Genomic DNA, 17,857 nt, shown 5'->3' with positions numbered 1-17,857 from the left:
TACTACATGAACCATCAAACACGAAGAAAAAAAGAAAAGGATTAATTATTAATAACTAATTAAATCCTAAATATTTAACTTTTTTACTATGTGAAGTCATGAACCATCAAGTATTGATTAATGGCTAATAAGTAACTATTACCACTGTATCGATGATCTAGTGGTGTATTAACATGTTTATAATATTGGTTAATCGAAATCAAATTGATTAGTTAAAGTAATTCTCAAATTCTCTGCTTGAATAATAATAATACCATTGAACTATACAAAATCACTTAACTGTCAATTAACATTTGATATGAAATTCAAATAAAGATTATTTACATAAGACATTAAATTACTTGAAATGAAATAGGCATATGCATGATATTTCCACAAGGTAAAGACAATTTTCATTTGTACATGATATGAAAATGATGGGTCAATGAAAATTTCTTTTTTGACTTAGAGTAAACGCATGCATTGCCTTGTGGATACGGCACATTCGAAATTTCCACGATCATTATTGTTGTTGTTATTATTATACTTTTGTCCTACATAATTTATTCATTCTTTATATTTTTGTTTATCCCAAATAATTTGTCTTTTCTTTTTTTTTAAAAATATAATTATAAACTTTAATTATATTTTAAATTTTATAATTTATGGAGTAATTTTTTTTAAGTAACTATTTAATCTTTTTAATCTTAATTTATAATTATTTTTATTAAATCATAATTATTTTTACTAATTCATTTTTAAATTATTTACTAATTACATAATATATAAAAGTAAGTGCCCAGCTAAAAGTGGACAAATTAGCTGGAACGGATGTAGTATTATTCAACAACAAAATATATATATATACCCTAATAATAACGAAGTGTGGGTAGATAAATATTTCGGACTCATCTTTTAAATTATAAAAATAATGTTAAATAATACTTTCTGCTTCAACTTCTAAGTTCACATTTACCGTCATTATATTTAACATTAAAAATATTTTTATATTTGTATAAAATTTTTTTTACAAATATTCTTTTATTAGTATTATATTAGTATTATAAGACACTAATGAAATTATTTTTGCAAGTTTTTCTTAATTTGTATTACGTTTTAATATAATAATTAATATTTAAAAATTAATATGCAAAACATAAATAAAACTCTTAGAACTCGACCGACTAACGTAGTATAACAATGAAAACACATGAATGATATACATAATACCAACAAGCATGTAGTATATTCGGATAGCATATGGTAATTATGTTACCATAATACCAAAAATATTATTGATCTAATGTTTTGTGGAAAAATAATAATAATAATAATAATAATAATAAAAGATTAATATTTAATTTTATCTTTTTAAAAAAAATATATATTTGATGTAGAAATAAATCGTGACTAATTATTGATTATTTTATTTATTTATTGGAATAAAAGCAGAATTTAAAAAATAATAAAAATAATAATTTCGAGAGAGACACACGTGTCGGAAGAACGGACGAGGGTGTAAAATTCTACTGGTGTTCCCTACCGTACGCTGTGATTGCTCCACAGTCGCTTTCTCCACTGTCGGGTTTCCCTTTTGGCCCGACGGTTCGCAATTCTGCTTCTGCTCTCGAATTTTCCATAAACCCTAAAAACTCAAATCCTTCGAGGGGATTTGGTTTTCATCTTTGGATAAGGAATAATCAGTGAAAGAATCGAAGAAGAAGAGAAATGGACGTGGAAACCCGTAACAAAATCGAAGACACAGTTTTGGAAATCCTCAAGAACGCAAATATGGACGAAGCGACGGAGTTTAAGATCCGGAAGTCGGCGTCCGAGAAGCTGGGGATGGACCTTTCGGAACCGAGTCGGAAGAAGTTTGTGAAGCAGGTTGTCGAGTCGTATCTCGCGGCAAAGCAGAATGAAGCCGAGGAGGATCAGAAAGCAGAAGAGGAAGTGGGGGAGGAGGAGGAGGAGGAGGAAGAGGAGGATGACAATAGGAAAGGAGACGGAAAAGAGTATGACGACGAAGGTGGCCTCATTATTTGCCGCGTGAGTTCGTAATGCCTTTTATTTTGAAATATCTTTGTTACTTTTGCAGTTTGTTTTAGGAGTAACTGTTCGTTTGATCACTCGTTATGAATTCCTTGGATGCTGATGTTCAATTGAGTGAAATTTTTTTCTGTTAAATAATAATTTGTAGGGATAATGATATTTGATTGGTTGGTTGGTTCATAATTTTATGTATTCTGAGCACAATCCATGGCACAATTATCAGGTTCTGTTTAAGTTCGAGTTTTTGCATACTAAAAATGTAGAGGTCTATCACATTCGAAGAATTTAATTTATCATTGTTCCTCTAAAGGATGTTTGTGTGTTTGTTCATGGAAATGCCTGAATGAATATGAAACTTGGATTGAACTTATATCACCTGTTAGGCTAATTGATATGCTTTTGATTTTGATGTTAGTTATCGAATAAGAGAAGGGTGACATTGTCTGAATTTAGAGGGAAGACTTTGGTTTCGATTAGGGAGTACTACCAAAGAGACGGAAAAGAGCTTCCAACATCTAAAGGTAATGACATTTTTCGCTACATTGTAAATTGCTCTGTTTAAAAATGTTGGTGTGATGTCTGCCAATATGGCACCGTAGGTTCACTAGTTGCCTGCTCATGTGTGTCGTCTTTCAGTATGACAATGTTGGATAATGGTTTAGGCTTGATTATAAATGGTTCGCTAAAAGAATTAGTATTGCGTGGAACTGAAGGTAAAGACATAGCTTCATATCGATGCTGTATGAGTGAGGAGTCTGTCGTAAAAAATTACAAAAAGGTTCAAGGAGTTGGTATTCTGAATTTCTAGGCATCAATTTTTTAGTATCTTTAACTTGTTTTGGAATTAGTTTGGGAATTTCAGTTACTATTTAAGTGGAACTGCTCCCAACAGAGAAGCTAGAAATGTACTACCAGCAACATGTTGTTTTCGATGATATATTTGGTAGTAATAAGGATAATTGGCGTCAACTAAAATCCACAAATATGTTACAATCTGACAGTGCATCTTTTAATTGTTACATGATCATGTTTATAAATGAAGATGAATTCTAATCTTTGGTTTGTCATCAGTCCCTTTTGAAGTTCACTTGTAGTAGTTGTAGTTTCTTTAAACTAATTGTTTGTTCCCCGGATAGGGATAAGCTTGACCCCCGAACAGTGGTCATCCTTCAGTAAGAGCATTCCTGCAATAGAGAAGGCTATCAAGAAAATGGAATCTAGGTGAAAAAAACCAAAGGAGGGTTCTTGACCTTGAAAACAACAAAACATTCGGTAAATGCTTCAAGAACTGTTAGTTTCTTCAGACAGTAGTATATATATTGTAGCCATTCTGCACTGTTTGTTTTATCGATGAAACTATATGTCAAAGTTATTCTGTGCCTCATGCTTTTGTCCCAACTTGAATCCGAATTTCGGCTAATTGGCACAAATATGAATGTAGTGTTTGATGTATATTTACCTGGCTCTTTTGTTGTGTTAGCTGTTAATTAATACATTATGCCAATAGATGAAAAATAATTTACAATTTGACAATAAAAAAAAGAGGGCCTAGCATTTATCTAGATTGTGAGAAACTCTCTCATGTTGAAAGTGACACTGTCTGGACTCTTTCTGATTCAATTTTTGTACATTTTCTAAGTCTTTTTTCTTGACATTTAGCCAACTCTGAAAAAATCAAACTTTATCTTTGTTCCAACATAGTTTATCTTGGTCTCTTTGTAGGATGACATTTCCACTCTCTTGTTTCTTAATTTATCTCACCTAACATTCACTCTTAAATATTTTTTACGGTCGAAATTGCATAGGTTTGATAACTAAGGATAGAGTAGAACTAAGTTGTTGAATATTAATGATTGCCTTATTATTTGACATAAGTTGTTGAATTATTGGTGTGTTATTTTATTCGAAAGTCGAACTTGTATGCACCTAATTGTGTACACATGATCCTGTTAGGCCCCAAGTCTTGGATTAATAATAATCAATGTCGTATTGTTAGGTGCCCTATTGTGTCACTTTGATTGGCTGTCCAAGTTTTGATCATTTTCATAACAAAGATTGTCTAACCTACCACAATTATGTATGATTGGACAAATTAACTTTAGACCATATAATAAAATTCCTTGGAATATATATATATATATATATTTGCACAAGCAAGAGAAAGAAAGAGACAAGGAACCCCTTGTGAGTCCTGAAATGAGAAGGTTGACAAGATCAACCCCTCAATAATCTTTGGTTCGATGTTGACTCATATTAGTGTGTATTTAGATCATACTAATAGACAAAATTCCATGAAATAAAAATTATTATGTTTTTCGACAAAATCATGAATATGTTCACTTAGTGATTTTTAGTGAAATAGCTATTGAATGTAATGATTGGTATGAAAATTTAATATAAGGAAGTGTAAGTTTGCCTTCATGCATACCTCTGTTTGATGAAAGGGGTATTGATGAACAGATCATGAAATTTACTTTGATTATCACTCCAATTGCCTTTCTCAATTTTATTTTTATTTTTAATGTAAATTGAAATTATTTTTTGAGTATATAACCTACAAACTACACTAGATAAATTATATTTAAGTGGTATGTGACAAATTAGATTAAAAAAAGATATCAGCAAAGTTTGAAATTATGCTTGTTTGTAGATTGAAGTGTTATATTTTTTTATATGAAAGATTTAGTTGAAGCAAAATAAAAAATTTATAATGCAATTTTGAAATAAAAAATTTATAATATTTAAATTAAAATAAATAAGTATTAATTTGAAATATTAGAGTCACTGTTCGAAACGTGTCACCCCCCTGTTGCCTGTTTTACACATGACTTGTTATGCAATAAACGGACTAAAGTTTAGTAAACTCCAAAAGGTATGCAACCGATTCACCAAAAAGCATTGGGAATTTGGTTTATATTATTCCACCTTGTCCCAACAAACACTACTTTTTATAAGCATTCGAATTAAAGTATAAGATAGTGATTTTTTTTTTTTTTTTTTTTTGTTTCAAAAAGGAAAAACCTCAAAATACAAAAACTACTCCGGCAATATTACTCATCATCCTCAAATGGAACGGGTTAGCCGCCGAGTCTTTACAATCAAGAGTACCACCATTGCTTGTTACTGACTGTTATTATTGCGGGCCACCGTCAATTTTATTTAATTATTCTTATTGTTTAAACTAAATTTTTGCTTAATCTGCAGCAGATCGATAGACCACCATCAATATTTGATTATTCCTGCTTTTTAAACTATTTTCTTTTGTCCTTGAATCCTACTTTTTCAATATTAACTTAATAAAATAAATTTTATATATAATTAAAAAAAAAAAGAAAAAAGATTTTCCGAGGCTCGTGGGACGAATCAGATCATAGGGCTAATATTTTCTAACACAGCGGATCCGGGGACTTGAAGAACTCCTGATCCCAGGACTTGAAGAACTCCTGTCGAACCCGTCGAACCCGCCCGTTGACATCCTACCCTCAGAATCCCAAGAGGAAATAGGAGAGGATTCTTCAAAGAACCAATATTCATTATCATACTAAACAATAAAACACACAACACAAGGCTGATTTAACTGGTTATACATACACATATATATACACATACATATATATTCGATATTCAGACATAACTTGTATACGGTGATCGTCGGTACTATCCCAGCAATAAACAGACAACTGGCGAGGTAAGTAAGTCCGGTGTTCCATAACTCCACCTCCAAAAAAATACCTCAGCTTACATATATAGTCGCGCCCTTCTGCAAACAAACACATGTGTCGAAGAAAATCTGCAGTCGCTTATTATAACACCAATCCTATCTTTATAATTCGTTAGGGTTGATTGTAATGTGCTGGTTGTCCGGATTGTTCTCTTCGAAAATGTCCAAGAGGGAGAGCGCCTACCATGATCAAACATCGTAGTTTCGTTACATCAAGCCACACCAATAATGACAAGAACATATGTTAGTACTAAAACCATTTTAAGGTTATAAATTCACCTCGGGGATGTTCAATTCGAGGCGGAATTTGGGGCCATCATAGTGATGGAGGATCGGCCTGAAAGAGTCCTCTTCCAATGGCTCGCATAACTTCCTCGTCATGACACGAACTTGAGCCGGGAATCGCGATTCCCCGGGATTCTTTTTGTCCTCCCAAGCTGTCGGATCGATGTTTGCGCCGCCAAAGCTAGAAGCCTGAAAGAAGAACCGGTATACATTAGCTACTACAACCTTTGATTCCATCCAAGATTGTCCCAATCCGAAGTTGGGATGATCTATAATTCTATGTATCCAAATTTCTGTAGTTTAACCTCTTGATTAAATATGTTACTACAAGACTTGAAACTTGTCATTTGATTTCTTTGAATAAAAACTTACAATTACTATAAGTTGAAATAAATAGCTTGTTAAATATGGTGACTCAAATGATCTATAAGTATCTACAAAACAATTGTTAAACAAACATTATTATTGCTAAAACATTTTTTAAACACATAACACCAAAATATTCTGGTTTATTCTATTATTATGTGTTCAAATTTGTTCAACTATGTTTGTTCCTCAGTAAATGTCAATAATTCTTTTGAAAAATAGCATACATTTAAATATATAAAAAATTCAAAGCTATACATATATATATATATAAGACAAACCTCAAAGACTCCATGAAGCTGATGAGTTGAGTAGTTATAGAGAAACAATGGTAATCCTGGAGTTATTGCCCTAACAGAGTCTCTGTAACGAGAAGGCAAACCTGAAGAACACCAGATTCGGTCAGAGAAATATATATATATATGAGTATGAAAATTGAAGAAGATGATGAATTTACATACCGAAGAGTTGTCTCTTAAGATTCTCAGCCATGGTATCATTATTGCAGACAAAGATATACCCTCCGATGGTCTCGTTTCTCGGCAGAGCTTCCGCCGGCGGCAGAGTTTTGAACCGCTTGTCCACGCCGGTCTTATCGCCATTGCTGCTGTTGTTATCCTTAGTGCTCTCCTTATTCCCTCTGTTCTTCTTCTTCCCAACCTCTTCGTTCTTAAAGCCTTTGTTTATTTTTCCACTATTCACAGCCACGTTTGCCAAACCTTTACCTTTGATGTAGTCGTCGAAATTCAGATTAGGATTCGAATAAATCCCCTTGTTAAAACCGCCGTTCAATCCCGGCGCCTTGTTGAAACCTCCGTTCAATCCTGGCGCCTTGTTGAAACCTCCATTGTTGAATCCAGAGTAGTTAAAATTAGGGCTAGGGTTATCGAGGACAGGAGATTTCCAATCACTGTTGTTAAAACCTAAATTCCAATTCGATTTCAGCTCGTTAACCGATCCACCGCCGAAAGCCGATCCGATTTCAGCTCCTCCACCGTTTCTGAAATCGAAGTTGCGTCGCTCCGCCGGCTTCTTCGACACATAATTACTGCTCCAGATGGAATCGTTGAGCGATAAATTGGATAAATTACCAGTTTGGAGACGAAGATCATCGCTGAATTGCCAGAAAGTCTGATTGTTGCTCTCCATAGTTGAATCAAAAACCAAAAAGTTACACAACCAAAAGTAAAATCACTGCTCCGAAAACACAACAAATTTACAGACAAACACTTTGAACAATAACGCTGAATTTAAGTATGGCGAAACCACGAGCAGGAAACTTCGTCGAAAGAGACAATAGCGTGTGTATTTGTCAATGGCTGTGTGGAAAAACCATAGTTGATCATACTAAGTAATGGCTTTTAAAGAGGTGACTGAGCAGCGGTGACGGCAAACCACGCGGCATTTAAATGAGTGTGACTGTGACAGTCGACAGTGAACTACTGGTGACGCTATCTTTCCCCAAATTTTATTACTATTATTATTAATATTATCTTTATCCATATCAATTAGCAAAATGGATTGGCCAGATAGTTAAAGTAAGTGAATTATTTGGAAATATATATATAGGGTGTGTTTGTTTGGGGTTTGGATTTTGAGTTGGGATTTAAATAGTAAAAATTTTGAATTTGAATAGTTGTATGATGTGATATAAATAGGTGTTGACTTTGATGTTTTGAATATAAAATTAATTTTGAGTATAATATAAAAAATGAAAAATAGGTGTTTGATTTGATGTTTTTTGGGGAAAAAGAATTGGATGAATAGTGTATTTAAAATCTAATCCCCAAACTAACACACTCTTAAATTTTTTTTTTTCAAAAAATATCAAATCAAATATTTATTTTTTATTTTTTATATTATATCAAAAATTAATTTTACATTTAAAACATCACATCAATACTTATTTATAGCACATCATACAACTATTCTAAGTGAAAATTTTTACTATTCAAAATCCCGACTAAAAATCCAAACTCCCAAACAAACACACTCTTATAGTACAGTGTGTTTGGTTTGAGGATTTTTCTCCCAATTCATTATTCATCAAATTTTTTTTTTAAAATATCAAATTAAATATTTTTTTTTTACTTTTTTAGGTATATGACTGACTTTCTTCCAATTCAACGAGTCTCATTTACTTTTGGCTTGATTTTTAAATATTAATTATGATATCAAAATGTAGTACAAATTAAGAAAAAATTATAAAAATATTTATTAATAACATTTGTAAAAAAAAATATACAAATATAAAGATATTTTTAATGTTAAGTACAATGAACAAAAAGGAATATTAAAAATCAATTTTAAATGGTACATCAACTTCTATTTATATCACATATACAATTATTTTAAAATATCACATCAATACCTATGTAATAGGTATGTACATCACGTAATACAATTATGTTAATTCAAAATTTTTATTATTTAAATTTCAATTTAAAATAAAAAAATCCAAACAAACACACCCTTAGTGTGTATGTATATCCGTTTGGTGAAGCTTTCTGGAAGGTGAGTTTTGTGTGGTAAGTTTTAAGGAAGGAGGAATGTTCCCATTTGATTAAGATTTTACTTATGGATTAAGATTAGATACGTGTCGAAATCTTATGCGTTTGGCTGTTTTCTGCATCTCTTTGACCGCCACTGTAAGCATTTATTAATTCTGTCCAAGAAATAAATTTGTCAAATATTAATAATTATATTACTCCATTTACATAACACTTGATATATATATATATATTTAAAAAAGTGTATCTTTTCATTTTTATTTTAACTTTTTATTCTTTTATTTTTTAATAAAAATATTAAATTAAACAATTATTTAAAAAAAAAAAAAAAAAAAAACACACACACACACATAGAAATACAACACACCAAAATAAATTGCAAACACAGACAAACGCAATGGGAATTTTTATATTAACCTTTTGGACAAATTGGGCCATAAGTCTTCAACAATGGTCAAAGCCCAATATTATTATAATCTAGGGCAGAATCGTATTTAGGCCCAATTGACCCAAGTTATTATTATTATTATTATTATCATAAAATAGACTTATTTTTTATCATTCAAAATTATTCACATTTTTCTTTTTTTTTAAAAAAAAAAAAAGGGTTATATTTTTAATTAAATGAAAATTTAATTAAATAATATATAGTTCCAGTTTGTACAAAATCTATTCAACAAGTCTTGGTAAGAATATGTCTGTTTGCATTTTTCAAATTGTTTCATGAAAATATAAATATATTAAATCATCTGTTTGTATTTAAAAATAATAATAATATAAAAAAATACCATAATAAACTTCGGGCGTAATTGTTTGGGGGTTTGAATTTTGAGTTGAGATTTGAATAATAAAAATTTTAAATTTGAATAATTGTATGATGTGATATAAATATATTTTGAATGTAAAATTGATTTTAAGAATAATATTAAAAATTAAATCCAATCTCTAACAAACACATCCTTCGTGTACTTCAGCATGAATCGGGATTGATACGAACGCACGTAGGCAAAGTTCGACTGAATTCATCATTCATGGAGGCAAAGTGGTCACTCACTCACACTGCTGCATTTATTGAACAAAAGCTGTACCTTTATTCAACAGAATTTGCCCCAAATTAATGCTGCCGGCACAGCATTGATCGATCCACAGCTGCAGTTTAAACCACGTAGAAGTTGTAGGCGTTTGATTACGAGTTTTCGCAAAGTAATGATACTACAATTAGCCTCACCGCCCCTGCAGTCAGGCATTCATTGTCACATGAATTGCCCGATGAATTTGATTTCGGTATCCGCGGCGGATGGTCCAACAGCTCGGCGAATTCCCCTGTTGAGTCCTTCGATTTCTTCTGCGCTTTTTGCTGTTATAAATTGAGCTGAATTTGGAAATTTGGGGGAATGGCTGGTGTAATTTGTGCGCCTTATTGTGGTTTGATCATCGGTAGGAGGAAAGGATCGTCGGCTGGACATGCTGGTAAATCTTGCTTGTGATTATCCTCTTTAATGTCGATTGGAATTGTAAATTTCATTAACACAGTTTTCTGGAATGGATTGAGCTTTCCACCTTTATGTAATCGCTTGTTTGATGATTATGATCACAAATTCACAATCTGTTCGATGAAATGCCGATGTTATTTAATTTTTGTTATTTACACTTAATCTTCATATATGAATTTGTGCTTAATTAGTGACTAAATTGTTAACACTTGAATCCACCTTGCCCTGAAATGTCCAAACTGTTGATCATGCAACTAATCCATCTTGCTGTTCATGAAAGATTAATCCATTTCATATAGAATTCGATTTTATGTATCGTTCTTGAATGAATTTGTTGTGTTTTCCAAGCATCAAAGTACCGAAGAATCCGAGCAATGGCATCTCCAGCCATTTCTGCACCTCGGAGAGAAACCGATCCGAAGAAAAGGATTGTCATAACAGGAATGGGCCTAGTTTCGGCTTTTGGCAGCGATGTCGATACGTTCTACAACAAACTGCTCGAAGGCGCGAGTGGAATAGTTCCAATAGATCGATTCGATGCTTCAGAATACTCGGTCAGGTTCGCCGGGCAGGTCTCCGGTTTCTCCTCAAATGGCTACATTGACGGCAAGAATGATCGCCGGCTAGATGATTGCTGGAGATATTGCTTGGTTGCCGGCAAAAAGGCACTCGACGACGCAAACCTTGGAAAAAATATGCTCGAAACTGTAATCATTTCAACCTTCTTCACCATTCTTTCATTAAAGAAATTTGATCCTTTAGCTCATTGCAGATGGAGGACAAGTCGAGGATCGGAGTTCTGGTGGGATCGGGGATTGGAGGGATGTCTACTTACAGCGCCGGAGTCGAGACATTGGTACAGAAAGGTCACAAGAAAATGAGTCCCTTTTTCATCCCTTATGCGACGACAAACATGGGCTCGGCATTGTTGGCTATCGACACCGGCTGTATGGGTCCTAATTATTCAATTTCGACTGCTTGCGCCACAGCAAACCACTGTGTCTTCAATGCAGCCAATCATATTAAAAGAGGTGATGCAGATGTTATGGTAGCCGGGGGGGTTGAAGCTGCCATTAACCCTGCTGCAGTCGGAGGTTTCATAGCTTGCAGAGCCTTGTCTCAAAGAAACAACGATCCACAGAAGGCGTCGCGACCGTGGGACAAAATGCGCGATGGTTTTGTCATAGGCGAAGGCGCCGGCATATTGGTATGATTCATTAAAACATTAATGTCATTCAATAAGCGTCGCTGAAATTATATTCTTGAAAAATCGAGCTAAGACAGGTTATGGAAAGCTTAGAACATGCCTTGAGAAGAGAAGCCAATATTATTGCCGAGTACTTAGGGGGCGCCGTCACATGTGATGCTTATCACATAACCGATCCCCGGCCAGATGGGCTCGGCGTTTCGGCCTGCATAATTAAGAGTCTGTACGACGCAGGAGTTTCACCAGAAGAGGTAATAAATTTTGATATTATTTCACTTTACATTTCATCTATTCTACTTTCATATTAAAATATCGTTATTTCTTAGTTTCATGCCTAAGCAAAAGTTCGTAAGTTTTGTGGACGGAGGGAGTACAATTTTCGATAAATAACATTGTTATTTGAAGAATTCGAACCATTTTCAACCAACAGGTTAATTATATCAATGCTCACGCGACATCTACGCCAACGGGAGATTTAGCCGAGGTGAATGCCATCAACAAGGTCTTCAAAAACACCTCTCAGATGAAAATGAATGCTACTAAGGTGAAAACTCTTCTCTAAAACAAATTACACATCTTTTTACTTATGTGTATCCTACATTCCTACATATCGAACATTTTAAGTTTATGTCGAACTTATTTGATTTAGTCGATAATTGGGCACGCGCTGGGGGCATCCGGAGGGCTGGAAGCCATAGCAACCATTAAAGCAATCAAGACAGGATGGTTACATCCTACGATCAACCAAGTTGTACGGAACAAGACAACGATTATCACCAAGTTCTTGCATCAATTAATTAAAAGTTGTACTAATGACTAATGTGGAGTCGTAATTCTTTCCATTATTGTGCAGGAGTTGGAACCTGAGGTCACGATCGACACAGTCCCAAATGTGAAGAAACAACATGAAGTAAATGTAGGTATGTATCTATCTGCTTATCTTATCCTTTGTCTTGCCTTAAATTTTTTATGTGGTCCATAGAAATAGAATACTTCGATTCTAAATGCAAAAATGTTTGCATTATCTGATTCGGTTCCTGACAGAAGATCCATGATGCATCATACTCTATCATTGTGTCGTGCAAATTCTGGCATCCAATGAACCTATAAACCAAGAAAATACATTTCGAAAATATTGTATTTTTAGAACAATTTTTTGTCATTCCATATGCTAATTCTTGCTAATTGATAACTTCCAAAACCTTGCAGCCATATCTAACTCATTTGGATTTGGTGGGCACAATTCTGTCGTCGTTTTTGCGCCATTCGATCCTCGTTGAATCCAACACAAGTTCTTGTTCTAGTCCAGCCTCAAGACCGGTACATTTTCGGTATATTTTTTTTCTCGGCATTAATTTTGTTTCATTGCTATGTGCTTACACATTTGAATTAGACTTTGTGGAAGCATTAAAAGCTTTGGAATTTTACAATACACGGAAACAATTCACACAATATATAACACAATACAAGTGAAAAGTATAAACCGACAATACATGACAGTAGTTCATATAACTCATGACAAAATGTTGATTCAATTCAATTCATACATTGCAATAGAAAATGAAGATGCAAAATGTCCATATTTATATTTGGGAGTATAGAGTTCACAAAATGTGGATAATACAAATAGGGTATGTTGTTTGGTTGTTATCTTGATGATTTTTTTTTGGGTTTTTGGGTAGATGATGAATTGTAAGTTCCAAATATGCTTGTGAGACACAAGTTTTATAATTATATATATATATGGGATGCATAGCTAGCATCCAACCAAGTTGGTGAGGCTTTTTGGATGAATAAATTAAATAATTGGATCTTTGATGATGCTTATTATTCAAGACACTTTGGTTTAAGTTTTATTTAATGTACAAAGCTAATTCCACAGCTAATTAGTTTCCCTTTCCTTTATCACCCTACTGCCTATATGCCTATGTATATATATATATATATATTATATTTGTGTGTGGGAAAAGATATAAGTACAATATTCAATATCTTTAATACTTGAAGTTAGCATTTTATATAATTGTGAGTGTATTTGGTATATCTTTAAGCTTGAGTAATTAATATATATATATATATGAGTATTTTTTAATGTAAATTTATAATTTATTTATTCATTAGTAGTGTATTGACATAGTATTTAATAATATAAAATAATCTTATAAACAATGGTTTAGTAAAAGTTTTATAATGAAAGGAATAATATATTGATACTATCCAATACCTGATGACTTCATATCTTAGTTACACAAATATACAAAAACACTACTTTTACTTAATTTCTTTGAGATTTTTATTATTATTATTATTATTCGTAGTACGTAGTGATGAGTTGAATATGACGTTTTGTTAAATGAAATGATGCATTTTTTATATGAAGTCGTAACAAGTGTACAATAAAAAAAATATATATATATATATATAGGAAAATTGTTAAAACAAAATATATATATATATCATATATAAACCAATCAATGTATATCGATTATGATCGTCGTTACAACACTGAATAACGTTACATTATGAATAACAATAGTTCACGCAACACGTATTATCGTTAATCTCAATACAAATAATATGTTCATACAATTTACTTCTAAAAATATGAATAACATTATATGATAAAAATATATATTGGGTAGCGATTACAGTACTGATTAAATATAATCAGCAATATATATACATCATATAGTACATTAGATTAGATATAAATTTACAATATTTATATAAAAAAATAAAATTGACATACTTCTTGGGGAGTCCAGGACCCCAAAGCCCAGGAACCTACTACTACGTGGTTCATGTAGTGGCTCAGATTCACCTGGACCTCGCGTCCCAGGAGTTCCCAAGAATGGGTGATTAAGAGTAATCACACATGACTTTATTGAGATTAATCAATATGGATTGTAATTATCATCTTTCTTAAAAAATTAATAACAATAAATTTATGGGTCTTTATTTAGGGCCCTCCAATGTTGGAAATTCATTACGAGTGAGAAAACATGATTTGACAAAGGAATATGCTTTGTGGAATCAAATAGTGTTTTTCTTAATTTTAATTTAATTTAATTCAATTCAATGATAATGATGCCATTTTGATCACTCTTTTTCATCACTATTGTTATTAATTTTCTTGTATATTAATTTTAAATTGATCCACTTGGAAGCACTGATCTTAAACTATGTAGTTTAATTCTTATTCAAATCAATTAAATTGATCTCATTGTGACCAAAGTAATTAGCTTTCATGAAAGTGTAATATTTCTTACTAATTACAATTACCATTTTTTTACCAAGTAAAATGACTTTGTGTTGGACCCATGATTGTCATCACATGGATTAGTACCAAATTAGCTGTTTCTTTTATTTATTTATTTTTTAAAATATTGTAGTGAAGGTATCTAACCAAATAAAGGGGTTAAAAATTAGTGGGGTCATTGTACTAATCACAATTAGTTTAACCTTAATCTTGTTATTAAATTAAATGGCATTCAAAAAACCCCCCAACTTTTAAACTCGTTCAATTCGGCCACCACATGGGGTGGCATTTATTTATTACTACTCCTTTTATTTATCAATATTGTTAATTATTTCCTAATCTTTTTTACAAACTTATCCTCTCACAAACTATAACTTCTAAACTTTAAATTTATTTATTAATAAAATATCATAATAACTATATAAATTTTTTTGGGCTTTTCATTACATCATTTTTGCATAAATTTATTGAGATTGGATGTATAATTAACATCACTATATAGAAAATGATTCTTATCGAAACTTGCATTAATATATAATCAAGTTCTATTTAAGTATTGATATATGTTTAACTTTATTATTCGAATCTTGATCACACGGGCATTCTTTGCCGATCCCATTGAAACTTTCGCGTACAAAATTATAATATAATGCAACTATTATATCTCGAATCGGATTCAATCATTTCGAATTCAATACAAATGATCTCAAAAAATTCATGAACTACAAACTCTATCATTTGACCTAAAACTTGTCCAAAAAAATCAAGAACACACATTAGTAATCACAAAAAAATTTATTTTCTCTTATTTTACCATTTTTAAATATTAACATAAGAATACACATACAACCCTTGAAGTGATGCAAGGGTCACATCATAAAGGGGATCAAATAATTATTTCTTTCATACACTAAAATTGTGAATTAGTGTAATAAAAATAGGTGTTTGGCCTAATTAGACAGACAAACATTCACATAACCACAATTCAATTGGCTTCTTCTCCATCTCACTCTTTTCTTTAAAAATTTTCTTTTCTTTTCTTTTTCTTTCTCCACTCATACCCTATTAAAGGTTATTGCTTATTGTATAGGATCCTAATTAGCTTAATTATGTATTCTTACACTACTTAATTAATATATATATATATATATATACATACACACACACATACATATGTGTGTGTGGAATCATGATTTTACTTGTCCTTAGAAAACATGAATCTTTGCTTGCATGGAATCAATAAAACTCTTAGATGATTGTATGTAGGGAAAGTGAGAAAGAAAAAGGGTTAAATTTGGACAAGTCATTGTATTTATTTTTCCTCTTTTGTGGGTCTTTAATGACTCACTCTATTGTTTAGCTATTACCCCATTTGGTCTTATATTTCGAAGTCAAATTTGTGAAGTGGGAATAGTAAGTAGTATGGAAATAAATAAACAAACAAGAATTGGGACATTAGGGAGTCATCATCAATTATACATATATATATATATATATGCACTTATAACATGAAACCACCAACCCACCCACCCACCCCACAAACCCTTTTGTTCTTGCAAGAAAGATAATCAATCAAAATGAAATGAAGGGATGATCATTACTTGTAAATATTGATAAAAAGTGTTGTTTGTGTTGGGGAATATTAGGGGACTTTTTTTTTGTTGTTATATTATATCCTTAAAAGGGGACAATGGGTTGCTTCACTAAGCAAAAGATGCAAACTTGTCTCCATTATTATTATTATTATTATTATTATTATTATTATTTAGTTTGTGTTACTTTAAGCAATTATGGACTCTAAAGGCTCCTAAAATTTCATTGAATCTTTTATACATATATATATATATATTTGTTGGGTTTGAATTTATATTTATTCAAATTTTATAATGATGGGAAGTTTCTTTGTGTAGACTACTTCATAGGTGAATTATTTTCTAGAAGTTATTTGAAGAGAGATTCTTCTATAGGAATTTGAGTTCACTTTTCAATATATAAATAGAGGACTTGCATTATTACCATGTTAGACTCTCACCAGTCTTTACAATACAGTTGTGAAGACAACCACAAAAACACATGAAAAAAAAAAAAAAAGTCAAGAAAAATATATCAAGCTAAGTGCTTTAATTTTCAATAATAATATTATATTAAATTGCTTCTAAAACAAAAAATAAAATATTATATTATATTATATTATTTTAACAATTTTCAAATAATACAACATTTAGTTCTCTTATATTGTAATTTTCCCAAATTTATATGATATTTATACATTGCTAATAATATATATATATTCGCATTCATTTTATCTTGTATTGTTTTTATTTATTTTTTGGATGAAAAGTTTAATATATAATGATCAACTATACAACTATTATTATAAAGTAGTCTTTTTGGTTAGTTTTGTATTCAATTCGTGAAATATAATTTTATAATAAAATATTGTATTTCTTAAAAATTACTATAATATTTATTAGGTAATTTTTATTTACAATATTAGTTTTATTCAAGAATTTTAAATATGAAATAGTCCAAAACATTCTACAACAAATAAATAAATCTTTTTAACATACATTTTACCTACTATTTTTTTCTTATACTACCTTCCTCCGATTCTAAAAAAAATTCATTAACATTTTGCATATTGATATTTGAATATTAATTATTATATCAAAATACAATACAAATTTAAAAAAAAAATTACAAAAATACTTTTATTACTACTAATAGAATAACATGTATAGAAAAAATAAAAATATTTTTAATATTAAATATAATAACACAAAATATAAATTTCACTCTTATAAGCGGAAGAAAAGAAATATATATTATAAATACAAATAATAATGATAATAGTAATAAGTAAAGAGAAGATATCCTTTATTATAATTACTTATTTTTAAAAAATTTAAAAATGAAAAAAAAAAAAAAAAAAAAAAAAAAGGGAGAGTGTGGGTAAGTGAAGTCACGTGCGTGACCTCGTACGAA

At 31.2% G+C, this 17,857-nt stretch overlaps 4 protein-coding genes across 4 annotated transcripts in view; 2 read left to right on the top strand and 2 right to left on the bottom strand.

Annotated features, from left to right (window-relative positions):
* The window catches only part of LOC127255887 (receptor-like protein EIX2), a 61,098-nt gene extending 59,453 nt beyond the window's left edge, over positions 1 to 1,645 (bottom strand). The window contains exon 1 of the mRNA XM_051281652.1: positions 1,523 to 1,645. Coding sequence (XP_051137609.1) covers positions 1,523 to 1,619 — 97 coding nt within the window. The 5' untranslated portion in view covers positions 1,620 to 1,645. The remainder of the gene's footprint in view (positions 1 to 1,522) is intronic.
* Positions 1,568 to 3,505, top strand: LOC127255894 (RNA polymerase II transcriptional coactivator KELP-like). Its single transcript, XM_051281661.1, has 3 exons — positions 1,568 to 2,028; positions 2,447 to 2,552; positions 3,168 to 3,505. The coding sequence occupies exons 1-3, from the start codon at positions 1,708 to 1,710 to the stop codon at positions 3,254 to 3,256; spliced, it is 516 nt and encodes a 171-aa protein (XP_051137618.1). The 5' UTR covers positions 1,568 to 1,707; the 3' UTR covers positions 3,257 to 3,505.
* Positions 3,506 to 5,542: 2,037 nt separating this feature from the next.
* Positions 5,543 to 7,744, bottom strand: LOC127255891 (B2 protein-like). Its single transcript, XM_051281657.1, has 4 exons — positions 6,865 to 7,744; positions 6,685 to 6,785; positions 6,032 to 6,226; positions 5,543 to 5,932 (listed from the first exon to the last, which is right to left on the bottom strand). The coding sequence occupies exons 1-4, from the start codon at positions 7,550 to 7,552 to the stop codon at positions 5,855 to 5,857; spliced, it is 1,062 nt and encodes a 353-aa protein (XP_051137614.1). The 5' UTR covers positions 7,553 to 7,744; the 3' UTR covers positions 5,543 to 5,854.
* Positions 7,745 to 9,949: 2,205 nt separating this feature from the next.
* On the top strand, positions 9,950 to 13,304 carry LOC127255772 (3-oxoacyl-[acyl-carrier-protein] synthase I, chloroplastic-like). The gene is made up of 8 exons (XM_051281500.1): positions 9,950 to 10,383; positions 10,755 to 11,113; positions 11,179 to 11,613; positions 11,691 to 11,864; positions 12,044 to 12,157; positions 12,263 to 12,364; positions 12,467 to 12,533; positions 12,823 to 13,304. The coding sequence occupies exons 1-8, from the start codon at positions 10,308 to 10,310 to the stop codon at positions 12,891 to 12,893; spliced, it is 1,398 nt and encodes a 465-aa protein (XP_051137457.1). The 5' UTR covers positions 9,950 to 10,307; the 3' UTR covers positions 12,894 to 13,304.
* Positions 13,305 to 17,857: the final 4,553 nt, after the last annotated feature.

Source organism: Andrographis paniculata, unplaced genomic scaffold, assembly GCF_009805555.1.
Source record: "Andrographis paniculata isolate CXL003 unplaced genomic scaffold, ASM980555v1 Contig54END, whole genome shotgun sequence".
In the NCBI taxonomy this organism is placed as follows: Eukaryota; Viridiplantae; Streptophyta; class Magnoliopsida; order Lamiales; family Acanthaceae; genus Andrographis; species Andrographis paniculata.
This window is presented reverse-complemented; position numbering and strand designations above follow the sequence as displayed.